Source organism: Plasmodium chabaudi (assembly GCF_900002335.3).
Source record: "Plasmodium chabaudi chabaudi strain AS genome assembly, chromosome: 14".
Taxonomy (NCBI): domain Eukaryota; phylum Apicomplexa; class Aconoidasida; order Haemosporida; family Plasmodiidae; genus Plasmodium; species Plasmodium chabaudi.
This window is the reverse complement of record NC_030114.2, coordinates 1687503-1707964: the sequence shown is the minus strand read 5'-3', so window position 1 is coordinate 1707964 and position 20462 is coordinate 1687503. Positions and strand designations below refer to the sequence as shown.

At 23.8% G+C, this 20462-nt stretch overlaps 7 protein-coding genes across 7 annotated transcripts; 2 read left to right on the top strand and 5 right to left on the bottom strand.

Annotated features, from left to right (window-relative positions):
* Positions 1-997: 997 nt before the first annotated feature.
* On the top strand, positions 998-6821 carry PCHAS_1446700 (myosin J, putative; the record flags this gene model as incomplete). Its single annotated transcript, XM_016799756.1, has 4 exons — positions 998-1241; positions 1429-6448; positions 6583-6649; positions 6735-6821. 4 exons carry the CDS (start codon positions 998-1000, stop codon positions 6819-6821), a joined length of 5418 nt encoding a protein of 1805 aa, XP_016655004.1.
* Positions 6822-6901: 80 nt separating this feature from the next.
* Positions 6902-8740, bottom strand: PCHAS_1446600 (conserved Plasmodium protein, unknown function; the record flags this gene model as incomplete). Its single annotated transcript, XM_732589.2, has 1 exon — positions 6902-8740. The coding sequence occupies one exon, from the start codon at positions 8738-8740 to the stop codon at positions 6902-6904; it is 1839 nt and encodes a 612-aa protein (XP_737682.2).
* A 140-nt stretch (positions 8741-8880) lies between these two features.
* Positions 8881-9363, bottom strand: PCHAS_1446500 (conserved protein, unknown function; the record flags this gene model as incomplete). The annotated part of the gene is made up of 3 exons (XM_016799755.1): positions 8881-8973; positions 9089-9181; positions 9301-9363. The coding sequence occupies 3 exons, from the start codon at positions 9361-9363 to the stop codon at positions 8881-8883; spliced, it is 249 nt and encodes an 82-aa protein (XP_016655003.1).
* A 451-nt stretch (positions 9364-9814) lies between these two features.
* Positions 9815-12388, top strand: PCHAS_1446400 (conserved Plasmodium protein, unknown function; the record flags this gene model as incomplete). Its single annotated transcript, XM_737911.2, has 1 exon — positions 9815-12388. One exon carries the CDS (start codon positions 9815-9817, stop codon positions 12386-12388), a length of 2574 nt encoding a protein of 857 aa, XP_743004.2.
* A 463-nt stretch (positions 12389-12851) lies between these two features.
* On the bottom strand, positions 12852-14574 carry PCHAS_1446300 (T-complex protein 1 subunit gamma, putative; the record flags this gene model as incomplete). The annotated part of the gene is made up of 2 exons (XM_740830.2): positions 12852-14396; positions 14488-14574. The coding sequence occupies 2 exons, from the start codon at positions 14572-14574 to the stop codon at positions 12852-12854; spliced, it is 1632 nt and encodes a 543-aa protein (XP_745923.2).
* A 1630-nt stretch (positions 14575-16204) lies between these two features.
* PCHAS_1446200 (macrophage migration inhibitory factor, putative) lies at positions 16205-16724 on the bottom strand (the record flags this gene model as incomplete). Its single annotated transcript, XM_740831.1, has 2 exons — positions 16205-16476; positions 16646-16724. The coding sequence occupies 2 exons, from the start codon at positions 16722-16724 to the stop codon at positions 16205-16207; spliced, it is 351 nt and encodes a 116-aa protein (XP_745924.1).
* A 975-nt stretch (positions 16725-17699) lies between these two features.
* On the bottom strand, positions 17700-19760 carry PCHAS_1446100 (conserved Plasmodium protein, unknown function; the record flags this gene model as incomplete). Its single annotated transcript, XM_740832.2, has 1 exon — positions 17700-19760. The coding sequence occupies one exon, from the start codon at positions 19758-19760 to the stop codon at positions 17700-17702; it is 2061 nt and encodes a 686-aa protein (XP_745925.2).
* Between the last annotated feature and the right edge of the window lie 702 nt (positions 19761-20462).

Here is a 20462-nt window from a genome sequence, read left to right as displayed (position 1 = left end):
ACAATCTAAATAATTTTTTTTTTTTACAAAGTACAAATTTCTATATATGCACATAATCATGCACACATATTTTCAATTTTGTTGTGGGAAAATTCATAAATATACCCACAAAAAAATCGGAAAATTTGTGAGAAAATAAAACACCTTTCAATATTCTAATATATTATATATATAATATATATTTGTCTATTGTTTTTCAAATAATATACCAAAAAAAATTATCAAATAAGAATAATTCTAAAATTAATATCATTTTTTTTATTAACAGTTCATAATATTATTATATATTTTAAACATTACTGTTTTAATTATGGCTTTCTAGTATTTGTTAAATATTTTAATTAAAAAAATAGTAAAAAAAAACAGCTGTTGTCGCTCTAATTAATAGCAATAATGAAGTCTTATATAAATTTTGGCAAAGAATAATGCAATTTTTGGTGTTTAAAAAATAAATATATATATATATATATATAGTTATGGTTGTCAACTGTTTTATGCATAAAAGAAAAACCAAGAATAATGCATATGTAAATGTTTGTACATTTTAAAAAAATAATTAAGTTAATTATATATGCTTAATATATGCGTGTATAATTTTTAATTAATATAATGCAAGATTTTCAGTTTTATGAAGCACAACTTAAAACCACAACTTTAATGTTGTCTTTTTAATAGTTTTAATTATCGATTTTTACTATATTTTTATAGAAATTCATTATTGATTCTTTAAATTATATAATATTTTATATAATTGTTATTCCCATAGGTTATTTATATTTGTCAAGTATTTGCATATTTTATATCACCAAAGAACACAAGCACTCAAAAAGAAAAAGAAGTATCATTCATTTATTGTGCTTTTGTTTCAAATATTTGAATACTTAAATATTTTAATATTTATTTAAAGGTGAAATAATTCCCCATAAACTATAGTAGGAATAATAATAGTAAAAAGTGGAATTGCCTTTCAATTATATAAAGTTGAGACAGTGGAATAATGAGTTTTCTACATATGAAAAGCAATGAAACCTTTTATCACTCCAACATATCAAACATAAAAGATGAAGGGCAAGAACAATTAGAAAATGATGAAGAGGTATCCAAAGATAAAGTATCTTTGGAAAAGAGGGACCATGAAGAAATATATTCAAATAGCCATGTGTGGTACTTTCATAAAAATTCATACAAAAAAATGGAAGTTATAGAGTTTAAAAAAAAGGAACAACTATACACCCTTAAACGTTAGAAAAAATCATTATAAAATAATCGAAAATTATGATATTAGTGACTATTAAAAAGTGATAATTTGGTTGATGCATGTACTTTTAGTGTGTTTTTCACAAATGTATATTACATCCTTGTTTCAATATATAGTAATTAAAATTCAGTTGATCTTTATATAAATATAATTTTTTTATTTCATGATAGGTAAAGGAAAAGTCTTTGAAAAAGTCCATAAGGATCAAGTAATACGATCCCTCAAAAATGAACTAAAATTGGATAACGAAAATAGTGTTGATATAATACAGCTAAACGAAGTAAATGTTATTCAAAATTTAAAAAATAGATACGAAAAAAACAAAATATACACATTTCATGCATCGCTACTATTAGCTATTAATCCATATAAGCAATTAAAAAACCTTTATGATGTAGATATAATGAATAACTATTTATGCAAATTTAAAAATACTAATAGCAGTGAAAAAGATGACTGTAAAGCGCATATTTATGATATTGGTAATATGGCATATAAAAATATGGTATTGAAAAGAAAAAGACAAACGATCGTTGTTTCAGGACATAGTGGAAGTGGTAAAACAGAAAATTGCAAATTTCTTTTCAAATATTTTCATTATATTTTTTTTCATAAAAATTCAAATAATGTCGGAAAAATATATAAAAGCATGAATTCATATGTGAATGATAATTCAGATGCAGAAGAAGATGAAGAAACAAAGAAAAATACTTCCACGACAACCACCAATGTAAATATAGAAGAAAATGGTGATATGTCAAGATATGAAAGAATTGATAAACTTATTTATATTAATAATATATTAGAATCCATGAGTAATGCTAAAACAATAAAAAATAATAATAGTAGCCGATGTGGAAGAATAAATGAATTAATATTTGAAGAAAAAAAAACAGACAAAGATATGATGTTTAATCATTGCTTCTCTAACATTAAAATATTAATTTTATTATTAGAAATTAATAGATGTATCACACAAAATGATGGAGAACGAAATTTTCATGTTTTTTATCAAACAATTTTGGGTTTAAACGATGAAGACTTAAGTAAAAGAAATTTAGTTAGAGATGTTAAAGTTTATAAACTATTAAATAGTGATGTAGTGGAATATAAAAAGGGTTCTACAAATAAACATGATGAAAAAAAAAATGATATTTTTGAAAAAAATAAACAAAAAGATGAAAAAAACTTTGAATATTTATTGAAAGGATTAAATTATATAAAATATGACAAAAATAAAATAAACCATTTTTTTGACATCATAGCAGGGATTGTCCATTTAGGAGAAATAGTTCCAGATGATTCAAATGCCACATCGAACACCACTAACCATGAATCAAACATTGAAAATCCTTTTTATAGATACAAATGTGCATGTGATTGCCTAAAAATCGATATTGAAGACCTTAAAAATTTGATTAAATATAAAAATATTCAAGTCTCAAATGAAAATATAAAAACCCCAAGAACTAAAGAAAACTCCTTATCTACTTTACACACCTTAATAAAAGTGATATATAAAAAATTATTTAATAAGATAATAAATGATATAAATATGACAAATTTGAGTGATAAGGAAAAGAAAGAAATGTTAAATTCCCATTTTTATGAAAATAATAATAGTGTTATATCAATATTAGATTTGTACGGTTTTGAAGAATTATCATGTAATGATTTTGAGCAACTATGTATTAATCTAGCTAATGAAAAATTAAATAATTATTATATTAATAATGAAATAGAAAAGGAAAAAAATATTTATAAAGAAGAAAACATATTATGGAGTGATTTAGTGATCCCTTCTTATGAAGATACAATCATTTTTATTGAAAAAATATTTGGAGGGTTAGATGATATAACTAAGCTTAATAATTGTGGTCATAAAAAGGTGGATGACAATTTTTTTACATATTTGTTAAATAATGAGAATAAATATTTGGATAAACATATATATGGATTTATAAACAATAAAGATAATCAATACACAAATAAAAAACAAAATATAAAAAAAAATAAATTTTTTATCAAACATTACGCAGGACATGTAACATATAGTATTAATAATTGGATACATAAAAATAGTGATAAAATAGAGGCAGAGATTGAAGATCTTATTAACACATCAGAAAATGTTTTTCTAAATGAGTACATAAAAGATGAAATAAATGAAAAGGATATTACAGAATCACGTAAAGTTAGTAACACATCTGTTGGACTAGCTAGTAATAATTGTAAGAAAAACAACATACTTAGTGTTAGCAAAAAATATATTAAGGAGTTAGATAATTTGTTCACGAATTTAGAAAAAACAGATATGTATTATATAAGATGTGTATTACCAAATGAGCGTATGGAATGTAATAATTTTAAAAAAGGAATAATTTATTCTCAACTTAAAGAATGTGGAGCTAACGAAATGATTAAAATAATAAATAATGGATTATCTCACAAAATATTAAAAAAAGAGTTAATCGAAAAATTAAAAAAATGTATAGCCAAAGAATTAATATATTGCAATGATAACGATATTATATATTATATTATGAGACTATTTGATGAAGACAAGTTTTTTAAAATTGGAAAAAAATACATTTTTATGAAAAGCCATTTGTATACGCAAATTAATTTCTATATGTATGACAATAATATTATAAACGATAATTCACTAGTTGATAGACAAACAAAAAAAGAAATTTTAAGAGATATAAGAACAATGCGATTTAAAAGATGTGTTACAGTTGTAAAAATTTTTAGTTGGATTAACAATTATTATATTAAATATTTAACAAAAAAAAAAATTATGAAAGAAAAAGCTTGTGATTATATGTATAAGATATATTTAATACGGAGAACTATATTGAGTGTCAAAAAGTCGCTATCTTATAACGTTAAAAAGTTAAACAATATATTATGTAAAAAAGCATATCAAATGCCTTTTAACAAAATTAAAAATACAAAAAAAAAACGAAAAAATGTAATAAACCCATTAATTAGTATTGCCAAGAAAGAAACTGTACAGCATATGAGTAAGGAAACCAAAAATGTAAATAATGATAAAATCGTTGAAGATAAAAATGCAGAAAAGGTTGCTGAAGATGAAAATGCAGGAAAAGTCACGACGAAATGTGAAGAAAGTAACCAAAATAAAAACATTAACATGTTGTATAACACCGGAGAAAACCTACTTGTTTGTACTCCAGATAATTATCACTATGTATATAATAACTTAGATTGGGTAATTATATATTCAAAGAAAAAAATAAATTTCTATAACATATTTTATAGTTATGAGAAAATAGATAAGAAACACATTTTAAATTATAACAAAATTGCAGTTAAAAAAATACATGGTGTTACAAAGTACGAACAATGTAATGAAAAAACAAATGAATTAAATAGAGGATGTGTAAATTATGAAAATGAGAAAGGTTCAAGAAATGTGTTACATAATATTGACAAAAATAGTTATGGTTGCATTAGTCAACATCCTTTATATAAAAATTTGATCATAGGAATTGATGAAGAATTAAATACTGTTTTGTTTGCTTATCCTAATGTAAATACCATTAGACGATTTATAAAAAAGAAAATAAAATCAATAAAAAAAAGTAATGATAATTTACCAAACACATATTTACCTCAGTTATATAAAAGTAGAAAATATAGTGACCATTTCTTTGAAAAAAAAATAAACGATTTAGAAAGTATGATAAAGAATGAAGAAACAATTAACTATGTAAATGAGAAAATGGATAAAGAGTCCAATTTATTTGATGATAATAATTTAAACATGTTTATGCATATGTATAAAAATGTATATGTCTTAAGTACTTTAGATAGTATGTTATCTAAAGGGTGTTCAGTAAATTCACATGTTGATAATTATAAAACAAGGGAAAATATAAATGATATTATAGAGAATAATAATAAAGAAGTGAAAAAAGATAAAAAATGCTTTACATATTTAAAAGGAGTAAACAAAGAGGATTATATATCAAAAGAATTATATACTAATGAAACATTTAAAGTGTTAAAGATATCCTTTTTATCAAATAGTATAAATTATTTTGTTTATCTATCATATGCATTAATAGGTGAAACTCATTACTTATTGTTGACAATTGTTAATTTGTTTTCAAAGCCTGTTTATACATATACTATAAGGATAGATATAAATAATATAATAAAAAACGATGATTTTGTAGAATTTTTCATTAAAAATTATAATCAGATATATCAAAATAGTAAGATAAATATTCCAGTAGATATTAAAAAAAATGAAAATATCAACTTTATGAAGAATAAAGAATATATAGATAAATTCTTAAGTACAATAAAAATGTCTATAATTAATAATTCGCATATTTTTATTCATGGTTGTTGCATATTAAGCTTGGTAGAGATAAAAAAATTTAATTTAAATAGTGAGAATTCTTATATTAAAGAATATGAATATAAATATTTACAACTAAAATTTAATTTATATTGTTTCGAATATTTTAACAATGTATATGATATATATATGAATAAGTTGTCTCACGATTTAAAACATCAACTAATTATAAATGATATATTAAGAAATGATCAAAAAGGTGTAGAAAAAAAAAGTAAATTAGTTCATTTGAACTGTTCAGAAAAAAACGAAGAACATAACATATCATGTATGAGCAATGAAAATAGTGATAATTTGTTTAGTCAGGAAAATGAGAATTCAGGATATTCATTTTATATTTTTTCATTATTTAGTAGAATTTATTTATTAACAAATAAAGAATATGAATCAAATTATTCTGAAGTTATATTTAATTATGATGATTGGAAAATTTTTAAGTTAAAATTGGATGGTACCAATAATATGATTGAAGATGATGAAAACAAATTATGTGCCTTCCAAGGAATATTAAATATGAACATAAATTATTATTATAAACAAAATTATTATAAAAGCCATATTTCGTTAAATTCTTCTATTCAAGCTACAATACAAAAGTATGATGAATATTTTGCTGATGAAAAACATCATCATTCTACTCATAAATATGTATATCCTGATGTATATGTATTAAGAATTAAAAATGGTATTGACAATAATAATTCAGATGATGAATCCTTTTATTATAATTTGAAGAACCAACAAATGTTGACGTTATCTACCCATGAAAATAAAAAGTCTTCGATTCTCAAGGACAGGTATGGATATGATGCAAACTGATATATTTTTCATAAAAATAGATTTACCAATTTAGTGTATAAAAGATGGAAAATGTCGCTGATAATTATAATCCTATATTGCTATATTCATTATTTTTTTTTTTTGTTTCAAGGAGTTGCTTCCCCTATAGCGTCTTGGCATGCACGCCTCTGAATCACCTGGACACCATTTTGTTACTGGTATTAAAGAGCAAACAAAATATTTTACAAGCCCATTCGATGAAAAAATATATATTGTTCGTATTATTTTTTTTCCACTTTGCAGAACTATACTAGCGACAAAAATTTATATTCCCTGGAATTTGTCAACATTGTGAACCGAAAGAAGAAAACAGTCCCAATTGAGGAGTAAAGGACGTTTTAATTTATGCCATTTATTATTGTTACTACTGCGCATTGTTTTGTTTTACGTTTTTTTTGTTACCCAAATAATTAACTCCCGAGATTGCCACCTCGCTGTTTTAGTGACATAGTAATTTTTTTCCGAAAAGCTTTAGGGTCCTTTACGGGGATTAGCAAACTGGGGTTTGAACTTTCATTATTGTCATCATGATCATCATGATCATTATGATCATTATTTTTGAACTGATGCATATTTTCCGTATTGTTTGGTGTAGCAACTTTTGTATTAGTGTATATATCCATATCACACTTATTGTAGTCTTCATTTTTTACGTGAATATTTTTTTTGTTTGGTAAGATAGAATCATTTGATGATATATGCTTTATGGAGAAATCGTTACATTTATCATCATAGTATAATTTTTTTTCTACATATATATATTGTTTATTTTTTTGTTTTTTATATTTATCTTTTAATTCATTAACCATATTTTGTACACACATTAATTTATAATTTTCGTTATACTTTTCATCTATACAATTTTTATAAGTAATAACATGTTCATTCTGATTTTGTATAATCGATGGGTTAGTATTACTTCCATATTTTTCATTGCATTCATTATATTCGTTAAGATGTGTTGATATATTTTTCACATTCTCTTTATTTATATGTGAATTTTTTGTTTCAATTTCTTTATTTACACAATAATATATATGATAATAAGACATATCAGTTGTTTTATAAACTTCGTTGTCAATTACGAGTGGTGAATTATTCAATTTGTCACGTTGTTTATCAACATGTTCCGCCATTTTTTCTATTCTTTTGGATCCAACTTCCTTTCCTTTTTTCATCTCATTATCTATTACCTTTTTGGTGGCTTTGACTAAACTTATGGAATCATATAACTTTTTGTGTACAGACTCATAAATTGTATTTGCTTGCTCTTCATTTTGTATGGCACTCTTTAATAATATTAATGAATCGATTAATAATGTTGCTACTTCTTTGTTTGTTTGTGAAATGTTTACTGAACCAATATACTTTTGATTTTGTAAGCATATTAGTTTATTATTTTTTTTAATAACTTTTTTGTAGAATAATAAAAATAAATAGCTTTTTAATAAATACCATATAAATATGATTGAAAATATAAAAAAGTGAAAAAAATAAAATAAACGCTTTATTATTATAAACCCAAATTTTTGTGTGTAAAAAAAAAATATATATATATAATCGTTACTATTTTTTTCCATCATTTTGTAATCATTTTTATATTTAACTTTGAATATTTGTCTGATGTTTTTATAAATGTTTTCTTTTTCATTTTCTTCCCACAAATTAGACTTGTTTGTTTTTAACTGATAAAGCATAATATATAGATTAAAATATATATCTTTCAAAAGGTATAAACGTTTCAAATTGTTTAGTCTCGCATTTTTGTCTTTGTAGCTTACACCTAATTGATCAACTGATATAGAACAGTGATGGAAAAAATAGGAAAATGGATTTTTCATAAAACAAAAGTGTATATAAAGTATAGAATTTATTATTTTATATATTTTTGAATAAATTTCATCAATAATTATATTATTTTGATCTAATGTTACTGCATTTTCATATTCACATATAGATAGTTGTTTTAATACAGCGTTAAATATTTTCAAATTTTGTTTATATAAAAAAAAAACAAAATAATATAATACATATTTATAAAATAGGAAAAAAACTACAAAAAAAAATAAATATTTTACTGAAAAAAAAGTAAATATAAAAAATAAATACATATATGATATATTTTTATATCTTATATTATTTTTGAATGTTAATTGTCTTCCTATGTTGTGCCTTTCATTGTATTTCTCTTTTAGCTCTTTCATTTTTTTAACTCCCCATTTGTGTTGCTCATATGAATTTATTATCATATTTAAAACAAAGTCACACACACAAATGTTTTCTTATTTTTTTATTTACACTTATGAAAAATTGCTATAGCAGACAATTTTAGTAAGCTTGTGAAATAAAAATATGAAGTAAATAATTTCCTTTTTTATTTTTATTTTTTTTATTTTGTGAATAGACTGCTTGTGACTTTAATTCCTGTGTTACTTAATTTGTTGTATATGACATCATTTTCTTCACACATTTTGTAGTTAGCCTTAAAAAGGAAATATGAAAGAATAAAACAATAAAATATAGTGATACATGTAAAAATAGTATAGTGCGATATGATGTGCATTTGTTGTTTTTTTGATTTTATTTTAGTTACTTACATTATACATGTAAATAATTGGAAGTGCGAATATAAAAATGGAAAACAGATTGAAGGAGAAGAAGATTTTTCTATCATTTTCAGCCATATTGAACTGTTTCAAAAAAGTAAATAAAATAAATATGATAATAATATATGCACACACTACTATTTAGTATAAGTCAAACTACATAGTGTTTATAAATTTTGTTCTTTCTTTATTCCTATGCTTACCCTTCTTATATTTCTACTGACTGTAAAACCGGAAGGAATGGGGATATGCCTAATTATCGACATTTTATAATTCTGTTAATTTCAAGCAAATCAAATTATTAAAAAAAAGTACACTCCTTTAACTGTTAACTATGTAATATGTAAATTTTGTTTTTTTTTTTTACAATATTTTTTAATAAAATAATTATTAAAAGGTTGAATATTATCTTAATATGTTATAAGCCAATTGCACAACAAAAAAATACATACACAAAGTCGTGCTCGTGCTAATTATCCAATTTTGTTTTGTACGTATTATGAAAATAGTTACGTACGTACGTACGTACATACATGATACCATTTTCTTTCTTTTGTATTAACTGATTGTTGACAAAAACATATTATTATTTAGTTTTGGAAGTATTAAATTTTTCTTTTATTTTATATAACTTATTAGGATGAAGAAAGTAATCCCATTTTGTAATCATATGTTATGCATATATTATATATAGTAGTACTGTAAGTATGGGAAAAAATGAATAAGCATATTTTACTTCCCTTGTTTTTGCATATAACAATTAGTATTCTGTTTATATCATGTAAATTTTATGAAGTAGTTAAAAATAAAAATAAACTGTTTTATATAACATCCATTGAAAAACAAAATACAGCTAGTAGTAGTAACTTAAAAAATATAAAGCTTCTTAAAAAAAAAAAACAATTTATTTTGTTAAAAAAAAATAAAAATAAAAATATCACAATTAACTTAAATTCGGTTTTTAAAAAAAACGAAAGGAATAGTGATCATTCTTCTTTTTTGTGTGCACACAATAGGAGCTCTGAAAAGTTTATTGACAATTCATCCTATAGCCCAAGGAATGAAGACAACGGTCATGATAAGTATGTCGAAAATAATGTGAATAGAGAGCAAAAAGAAATATTTAATTCAAGCAATCCAGGACACCATGATGATGGAAATCATGTTACAACATACTCTCAAAATAATAAACGCTTAAAAAAAAATCGTGAAAAATATAGCCATAAAAAGAATGCACTAGTATTAAGGTATAGCACAAATGATGATAAGGAAACAAATGAAAAGGAAGGAGAAGACACAAAAACAGAAACAGAAAACGATGAAACAAAATATATGAATCAGTTTATAAGTGATTACATGAAAAGAAATGAAAACATTTTAAATGATCCTGAACATTTGAAAAATCTAGATAAAGAGAAAATGCTAGAGGAATATAATAAATTGGTTGACACTTTAAAAAAAAGTAATGAAGCTATAATGAATAAATATAAAGAAAATGAAAAAGAAAATGTATATGAATTAAATGAAAGAACTATAAGTAGTTCGAATAAAATTAATATTGATAAAATAAAGAAGAACATTGAAAAATCATTTACCCAAGATCTAGGGGTGGAACAAAAAATACAAAACTACCTTGGATTATTTACACAGCAAGAAGTAGGGCCACCAGATAGTGAGGAAGATCATGCAACAGTTGATCAACATAGCGAACAACAAAAAGCGGAATATCATGCAAGGGCTGACCAAAATAATGACGAAGCAAAAGCGGAAGATAAAACAACCGAATTTATCACAGAAGCTGAAGAGGAAGAAAATAGAAACATTTTAAAAGATGTCTTAAAAGGGGATTATAAAGATATAAATAAATTTAATTTTAAATTTTCAAAAAAGGATCTAGAAATGATGAAAAATGTCGATCAAGAAAATGCTAATGCAGAAGAAAAAAAATTAGTAGAAGAATTATTTTCTAAAATAATAAATAGTCCAACAGCTATAAATAATATACATGAAAAAGAAAAAAAATTATTACAAATGTATGATACACTAAAAAAGGAAAATAAAATAAAGAGAGATGAGAATATAGAAAATATAAAATATTATAACAATAAAAAAGCAGATAAAGAAAAGGATGAAGGGAATGAAAACAAAACGATAATACCAAAAGAAACATTATTTAATAAAGTTTCGAATAAGTTTGTTGAAATTAGTGAAGAAGAAATAAATGAAATGAGTGAAGTACAAGCAAAAGAAGAATTAAAAAAACGAGGATATCCAACATTTGGTACTATAAAAGAAATAAAAATGAGATTATTAGATGTTATGAAAATTAAAGACAATCATGAATATGATATTAGAAAAATTGTTAAAAATCCAGAAGAAAATTTATTATCAAATATACAATATGATAAGTTAAAAAAAAATATACAAACTTATAAAGAAATGGAAAAATATGGAGATACAGAATCACAACTTAAGAAAATTGATTCTGCTTTAGAAATATCAAAATTTTTACAAGATCCAGTAGATTATTTGAGAATAGATACAACACATAAATTTATAAAATTAAATGATGAAATACATGAAGATGGTACTACTACACAAAATGATGATATTTCAAAAATACCAATTATAAATGATGTAAATATTGATGAAGAAATTGCAATGGCAGAAAAGTTGAAAAAAAATATTATCTTAGATAATGTAGATCAAGAACCAAGTTCAGTTAAATACAGTAATAAAGATGAAATTTTGAATGAAGAAACAGAAGAAATGTATAGACAAAATATATTAAAATATGGAAGCTTACAAGAAACAATAGAAGAATTTCATATAAAACATAATTTGTGTCTTAATTTTATTGGTGATTTTATTTGTAAATTTTCAAATGCTCATATACAAGATATAAATAAATATAGACGTAAAACAAAAGAAGAAATTGATAATCTAAAAAATAATGAATTTGAATATTTAATAAATGAATCTAGTTTAAATCACGATTTTATTGTATATAAATTTGTTAATAAAAACGATTTAATAAAAAATTATTTAACTACCAAAAATATAATGACTTTAATTGAATATGGTAATATTTCAGATCCAGTAGATATTATACATTATTATTCACCTGAAACCTTATTTATGATTAGTGAAGAATATAATATACCTATAAATAAAATTATAGATGCATGTACATCTTTAAATATTAAGTTGCCATATGGTGGTGATACACACTTAAACAAAAAATGTTTCAACACCCTGACGACGTATTTGACCAGACGATATAGGACATGACCCTCCGCCCCATTCTCGTCAATTTTCGTCCCATTCGCGTCCCATTTTCGTCATATTTTTTCGTACTTTTTCAATTTTAAACTTTTCAATTTTTCGTATTTTTGCATTTTTCAACCTTTTCAACTTAGGCGGTTGAGCGGCCGCTTAGCTAGCCAATTTGACTTAATTTTAAAACTGCTTAATTTGATTCATTTTTAAGACTGCTTAATTTGATGCATAGTAGCAAGTTCCTAATTATGTCCACACCCACGGTATGCAAGGGTGAGGACAAAATAAAATGCAAGTAAATGTGGAATGCATGGATGAAAAATGAAAATAAGAGATGCAACAGGTGCAGTCGCATGCACCCTACATCGATATTTTTAAAAAAAAAAACTAAACGTGTAAATAAAGGCGACAAAAAAAACACGCATACATATGTGTGATCGTTTAGTTTTTTTAAGTAATAACAAATCTAGTTATTTCATTCAAATTCATTTTTAATAGGTTTTTGAATTTTGTCATCTTTACCTATTCCACTAACCACATCATCAATTCTTAATATCATAGAAGCGGCTTCAATTGCACTTTTATATATTTGTTTTTTAACGGATAATAGATCCCATATATTTTTTGAAGATACATCTATGATTTCTCCAGTTACTCCATCAATTCCTAATTTTTCTGATTCTGGTTTTTCATGTTTTGTTCGTAATTCATTAATACATTTAACAACATTAACTCCACTATTTTGTGCCAAAATTTTGGGAATAATTTCAAAAGCAGATGCAACAGATTCTATTATACTTTTTCTAGAATCATCAAAATTAGCTGCTTGTTTAATTAAATGTTGGCTTACTCTCATTTCAGTACAACCACCACCATATAATAATTTACCTTCAAGCATAATGTTTTTTGCAACATTCATACCATCATGTAAATTTCTTTCGACTTCATTAAGTACATCTTTTGTTGCTCCTCTTAATAAAATTGTACATGCACGTGGATTTTCACATTCAACAAAAAATGAATAATAATCATCACCTATTTTTTTAATTTCAAATAATCCACATTTTGTTCCTATATCTTTTTCAACTATTTCATCACATCTATTAACAATTGTTGCACCTGTAATTCTTTCTAATCTATTAAGATCTGTTTTTCTTACTCTCCTTATAACACTAATATTTTTTTTAACAAGAAAATGTTGAGCTAAATCTGAGACTCCTTTTTCAGTAATAACAATATCACATCGACTATCAATTATATATTCACATAATTTTTTTACTTCTATTTCTTCTTGTAATAATAATTGATTCCATGTATGTTCATCTAATATTTCTACATTTGTTTGACTTTCTGCTTTTTTATATTCTAATGTACAATCTAATAATAAGATTCTTGGATTTTTAATATATCTTCTCATCTTTGGATGTGTTATATCTTTATTTATCATAACTCCTTTTAATACATAACTATCCATAATATCACCTCCTGGTATTTTTTCGACTTTTGCATATCGTTTTATATCTATTTCTTTTTTTCCAATAACATTTTCAACCTTAACACATTGTGTAGCTTCCAAAGATAGCTTACTAACTATTTTATTATATCGGTTTACAAATTTTGTACTTAAACATGAATCAATAGCTTTTAAAAGATTCTCTTCGTTATTTACATCTACTTCTATTGCTATTTCTTCTAAATATTTTAAACTTAAATTTAATGCAGTCATATAACAGTTTACTATAATAGTTGGATGTATTTTATCTTTTAAAAAAGATTCAGCAATACTTAATAATTCACCTGATAATATAACTACCGAAGTAGTACCATCTCCAACTTCTTCATCTTGAGACCTACTAAGTTCAATTAATGACTTAGCTGCTGGATGAGCTACATCTACTTCTCTTAAAATACAGTTACCATCATTTGTTATTACAATACCCCCTAATGGATCCAACATCATTTTTAGCATTGCCATAGGACCGAGTGTTGTTTTGACAATTTCACTCACTGCCCTACTTGCCTGTTAACATTGTAAAATGGATTTATAAATGATGTATACATATTATGGATAATATATTGATCAAAATTTATTAACTTTTTCGTAACTATACCTGTATGTTAGATAACTGTGTTTTCCGCCCTTCTTCTCTTTTAGTGTTGGGCTTGAAAACTAAAACTGTTCCCGGATTTTTCATCATCTATAAGTTGGAAAATTAAGAAAAGGTGTAAACAAAATGGAAGACGAATTAAAAAAAACGAGGATATACTACACAAATTTGGCGATGTGTATGGAGAGCTTGGCATAGTAGTATGCTTGACTGTCCATCTGCGAGCCATTTTTTCGTTCGTTTTTTTCTCGCTGTTTTTTTTTCTTTTATTTCCCCCGTATTTTGGAGTAGCTTACCTTTACCGGCAGAGTACTAATCAATTATGCAGTAAATTTGAAATATATAACTTAAGCTAGGCTTGTGAATTTTCTACAATATTTTATTATAATTTTTTATCTTCTATGTACGTCGTATTTATGGAATAAAATAAAAAAATAATTTTTTATGAGAGTTAAAATTTACATATATTTATATACTTTTCCATAAAAACTTTTCGTTGTTTGTTTATGAAAATCGAAGAAAATACACAACATGATAAATAAACATATAGAGAAAAAAAAATATAAGCAAATTATATATTAATATATTTTATACATGTAAATTTAGATATATAGAAATGTAAATATAGCATATTTATGTTTGTACATATTTGGTACAGTACATGTACTTATGCATATATAGAAACATGTAATATATAGTTTTTTAATTAATAAAATTAAGAAAAAATAAATCAAATAATAAATAAATACAATTTATATTTATCAAAGGAGAAAAAAATATTTATACTTTTCTACAAGTATATATGTTATGTGTTTAGCCTAATTGTTTTTTGAATATTTCATTACCTTTTTTTTTTATATATATTTAATAGTATAATATATTAACAATTTTGTACATATATAATGTTTCTATATTTTTAATATTTATCAAAATGTTTTATATTTATTTATATTTTCCTTATATGTACTATATAGCAGGACATAGCATATTTTCTCCCCCTACTTTTTATTCATAAATATTTATATAAACAATTTTTTTGACAAGGTTGTACTTAATAAAAAAAAAAAATATTATTACACACAAAAATAAATAAAAATAAACTGATTTTTTATTAAATGGTTTATAAAATATTTACATATTTATTTATAAAAAAGGGTGTGTTAATATCAAATAGGGTCATAGTCGTACATAAATGTCTATATGTTACATAAAACATATAAAAATAGTTTTCACAATATTTCGTTCCCCCTTTTATTTATGGCACTAATAATTATGCTATACAAAATTATATTTTTTTTTTTTTTTTAAATTTTATATGCATCCATTTTTGTCACAAGAATGGTATATCTTATTATGGCCTTATGAATGTACTAGTAGGCATATTCACACATTTTTTAAACGTATGCGAAATTTATATGTTTAAAGATGTTTATAATTTATATAAATGTTAAGGGCGTAAGAAAAATAATTTACATAATTGTATATCTCTTTGAACGTTCTATTTATACAATAATATATAATAAGCGTACTATTATTCGAAGAATAAAATTAGATATATAATAAATAAATATTGGAGCAAAAGCTTATCTTTACATATTTTTTAGTAAGCTATACGGTGTGTAAAAAATAAAAATGTATAAGTATGACCACATTTGCTAGCTAAATAAATGGCATACAGACAAATGGTCATACTGCCAGGGATGTATAAAATATTGGACGGTTAGCCAAATAGTGAACCACTAAAGGCAAAGTTTTGAGCTGAACAGTCTCTGAATTCTATGTAAACTCTTCTTGGTTTGACACCTAAATGATTAGCAAGATGTTTTGTAATTTTATCTGCCAATGAAGAATTATTTGATCTGTTTATTCCACCAAGGCTAGTTAATCTAACAAAGCAATATCCTTCATTGCTTCCAGCAAATCGAAGGTTCTTTTGATAATCATAGTTGCTCATAATATATGCAGTTGGTTTTCCTAAAACATTAGATATCGCTAAAATAAAAATAAAAAATGATATATATAAAATGTGTGTATTTATAAATAATACAAAAAGTAAATATATAGTATCATCAGATAGAAAGGAACTACTACTTTATACAATCAACAACTGTTTTTTTTTTCACACCCATGTTACACTAATTATTTGACTTATGTTTCTTACCATCTTCTATTTCGGATAATGCAGCTTGAGCTTTGTCGTCAGGGATAGAAATGTTTGTTATTAATTCACAGCAAGGCATTTTGAAAAAATTTTAAAAAATTAAAAAATTTTATAAATCGAAATTGATTGTAAAAATTGTAAATTCCTCGATTTTTATAAAATAAAAATATTTTATAAATTTATAGTATGTTTTAATACCAAGTATATATGTTAAAAAAATATATTTTATAAAAGAAACCGGAAAAATATATAGAATATGTTGATGTTATATTTATGAATAAAATATGTACTTATTAAATAAATAAAGTAAGCACCCCTTTTTCGAAAGTGCAATGGAATACCGTTATTACTCCCACGGTGGTAAGCAGTTCGAGAGATAAAAATATTTTTTAAGCGACATCAGCACATGCATATATTATTATTAAGAAAACACCGCGAAAGGCAATACCTTTTTTATATCCATTTTGCATTATTCAAATGGTAATAATTAAAAGTGGAATGAAATAAAAAAAATTAAAGTTTATTATAATATAGTTATATAAACATGAAAAAAAAAATAAATAAACAACAAATAACGACTATATGAGCAGTTTTAAATAATTTACGAACGAATAGCATGCACGACATAAACAACGTGTTTTTTGTAGTTTATTTTTTTATTATGTTATGACTTGATTGTATATACTATATATTTTTATGTAAAAAATGAAAACATATTTGGCATGCATTTATTTAATCGAATTTAAAAAAGGGGAATAGCCATAATGTCATTGTATTTGTAAAAAATTACTTAAAAAAAAAAAATACAACATAAATAATTCCATATGTCTACCTCCTTATTTTCATAGTATATATGTGTGCAACCAAAATTTTGGGATTTGTATTTTTTTTTTAATATTTAAAAAATTATACTGAAAAAAAAGGCAAAAAAAGCATAGCAAAAGATGATTATGTGCATGTATTTACATACATTTTATTAGTCTCAAAAAATTCGAAAAAAAAAAAATTGTATGATGATTTCAATTTATTTATATATTATTATATATAAAATTAATTATGAAATTTCATATGCATTTTGAAGTGGATTATATATACTATCATAAGAAGCTGATTCACTATAATTTTGATTAAATGGTTTTGGTATAAATGGTTGAGAAGACTCTCTATTAATTTGATCTAATTGATTTTTATATTTTTGTTTAATATATAATATAACTTTTTCTTTAAATGCCACATAAAACTGATTAATTATATTAGTAAAAGCAGATAGATATATAAAAAAGGTTACTAAAACCATAAATAGGAAAAAGCTTGTAGATATATATCCATGCTTTTTATCGTTTTCATTATTTTCATTTATATTAGATTGAGTTTTTATTTCACCATTTTCATCAAATTGTGTATTTTCTTTCATATTATTTAATTCAGTTCCATCATTTTTATTTGCTAACCTATTTAAAACATCGAGAGTTTTTTCTTGTAAATTATTTATAGCATTATTTTGTATATTTGTATTATATAGAGTTGTAGACAAATTTTTTGCATTCGCATTGTCAATCTCATTTTGGTTTTTGCCATTATCAATATCTTTTACAAATTCCATATTTAAAAAATTATTATTTTTTAATTCTGTTGAAATGTTTTTCATATTTATATTTTCTTCTTTTTCATTATTATCACTATATTTTTCAAGTGCAACAAAATCAGAAAAAGCGGGTGCTATATCAGTGTTTAAATTTGTATTATCATTTTTTAAATTTTCAAAAATTTTATTATTTTCTTTAACATTTAATACTTCACCATTTTTAAAACCTATATTATCAAGATTCACATTTTTACATTGTGAAATGCATTTCTCTAATGATTTATAATCACTATGAGATAAATTTTTTATAATTTTCTTATCGTCATTTTCATCAATATTTTTTTCTAAACTTTTATGGCAATTATTTAAACATATTTTAAATTCAGCCAATGGATAATTGTTTACTTGTGCATCGGCTTTATGTTCTGTATTTAAAAGAGACAATAAATTTTCGTCACTTAAATTTTCAGTATCTTCATAATAGTGTCTTACTAAGTTCATCAAATTTTTATTATCATCTTTGTTTTTTAAATCCAAGTTTGTATTTTGATTGTTATCAACTTTGTTTGGGATGCTACTATTTTTTTCGCAGTTTTTTTCGCAGTTTTCATCACTTTTAGACTTCCAGAAGGGGAAAAAGCTGAATTTTTTTTCTTTTTTCGCATTTTCATTTACTTCAATATCATGGTCTTCCCTCTCTTCCTTTTCCTCCTTTTCTACTTTGTCTTCATTTACATTTTCAGTATGAAAAAATGCATCGAAAATTGCCCATTTCTTTTTTGCATTATTATTTGTTTTGGTTGCAACTTCTTTCGATTCGGTTTCTTTGTTATCGTTTTTTTTTCGGAAAAAAAAGTATGATCCATTTTCGTTATCCTTCTCTTTATTAGTCACAGTATTAGCATTGTTGTTGTTGTTGTTGTTTTCGACTTTTTCCGTTTCCTTATTTTTGCTTACATTGGAAGGGAATAAAAATTTGAACCATTTACTTTCATTCTCGTTTTCATTCTTGTTTTCGTTTTTTTCCTTTTCTAATTTGTCTTTAATATTGTCATTACTTTTGTTAATATTTTGTATAAAATTCCAAAATCCTTTTTTTTCTTCATTTGTATTTTCTTGAGATATTTCAGTTGCTTTGTTAGTGTTGTTCTCAGATTTCGAATTGAAGTTAAACAGTTTTGAAAAAAATAATTTATTTTCAGGATTTTCTTTTAACTTATTGAACTGGTCTTTACTATATTTATCAATTGCATGTAATTCCTCTGCTGGGCTTTTTTTAAAAATTGAATTTATATTTTTTGATATATCATCATTGAAATCTGTTATATGTTTAGTTACATTGGTAGTATTTTTTAAAAAACTGTCTTTAATATTTTTTATATTATTATGTAAGATAGAGCTTAATGAATTGCCCATCGATTTTAATACACCGTTAGGTGCATTATTATTATCGCCAGTTATTTTACTAAAACATAATGTAAATTGAATAAAGAGTAGGAATATAAATAAAACATGTCTTGGGAGTTTCATTCTTTTTTCCGTTTTGTGTAGTGAATTGTGTGTAAGTTTAAAATTGTGAAAAAATAAAAGGACAAGATAGCGAATTAAATAAACGAATAATGCAAGCGGAGAAAATAATATACTTATGCAAATACTGTACGCGATTGTGTTGGTAAAAATAGGAAGAGTATACTGTATGCATATGTTCGCATATAAGTAAATGAATATTTTTCAAAATTTACACAAAGTAATACAAATTTTAGTCGACACAAAAGTTGGCCGAAAACAAAATCGCCCTCTGAAATATTCACACATTTGCTGGAAAAGCAAAGAATAGTAAAATCGAATAAAGACAAAATAAAACAAAAAAGAAAACAAAAAAAGAAAACACAATAAAATATGCACGAAATAGAAAATAAAATAAATGCAAATAAATTAGTCAACGTAAAAAAACGTTAATAAAATTAATAAATAATGAAAAAGAAAAATATATGCTATAACAAAACAGCGATGTAATAGCAATTACCGTATTTAATGTAAAAAAAAAATGAAAAATATAATTATTATTTTATAAATTATTCTCTTTAATTTTTTTTACACTATACATGCCATTGCTAAATACGCTGAAGGGGGGGAATGCATTTCCATATGTGTATATGTAAATGTAAAAATACAGTAACTAATCAAATATATATTATATTCATAAATTAACGTAAATATTTTTGCGTATTA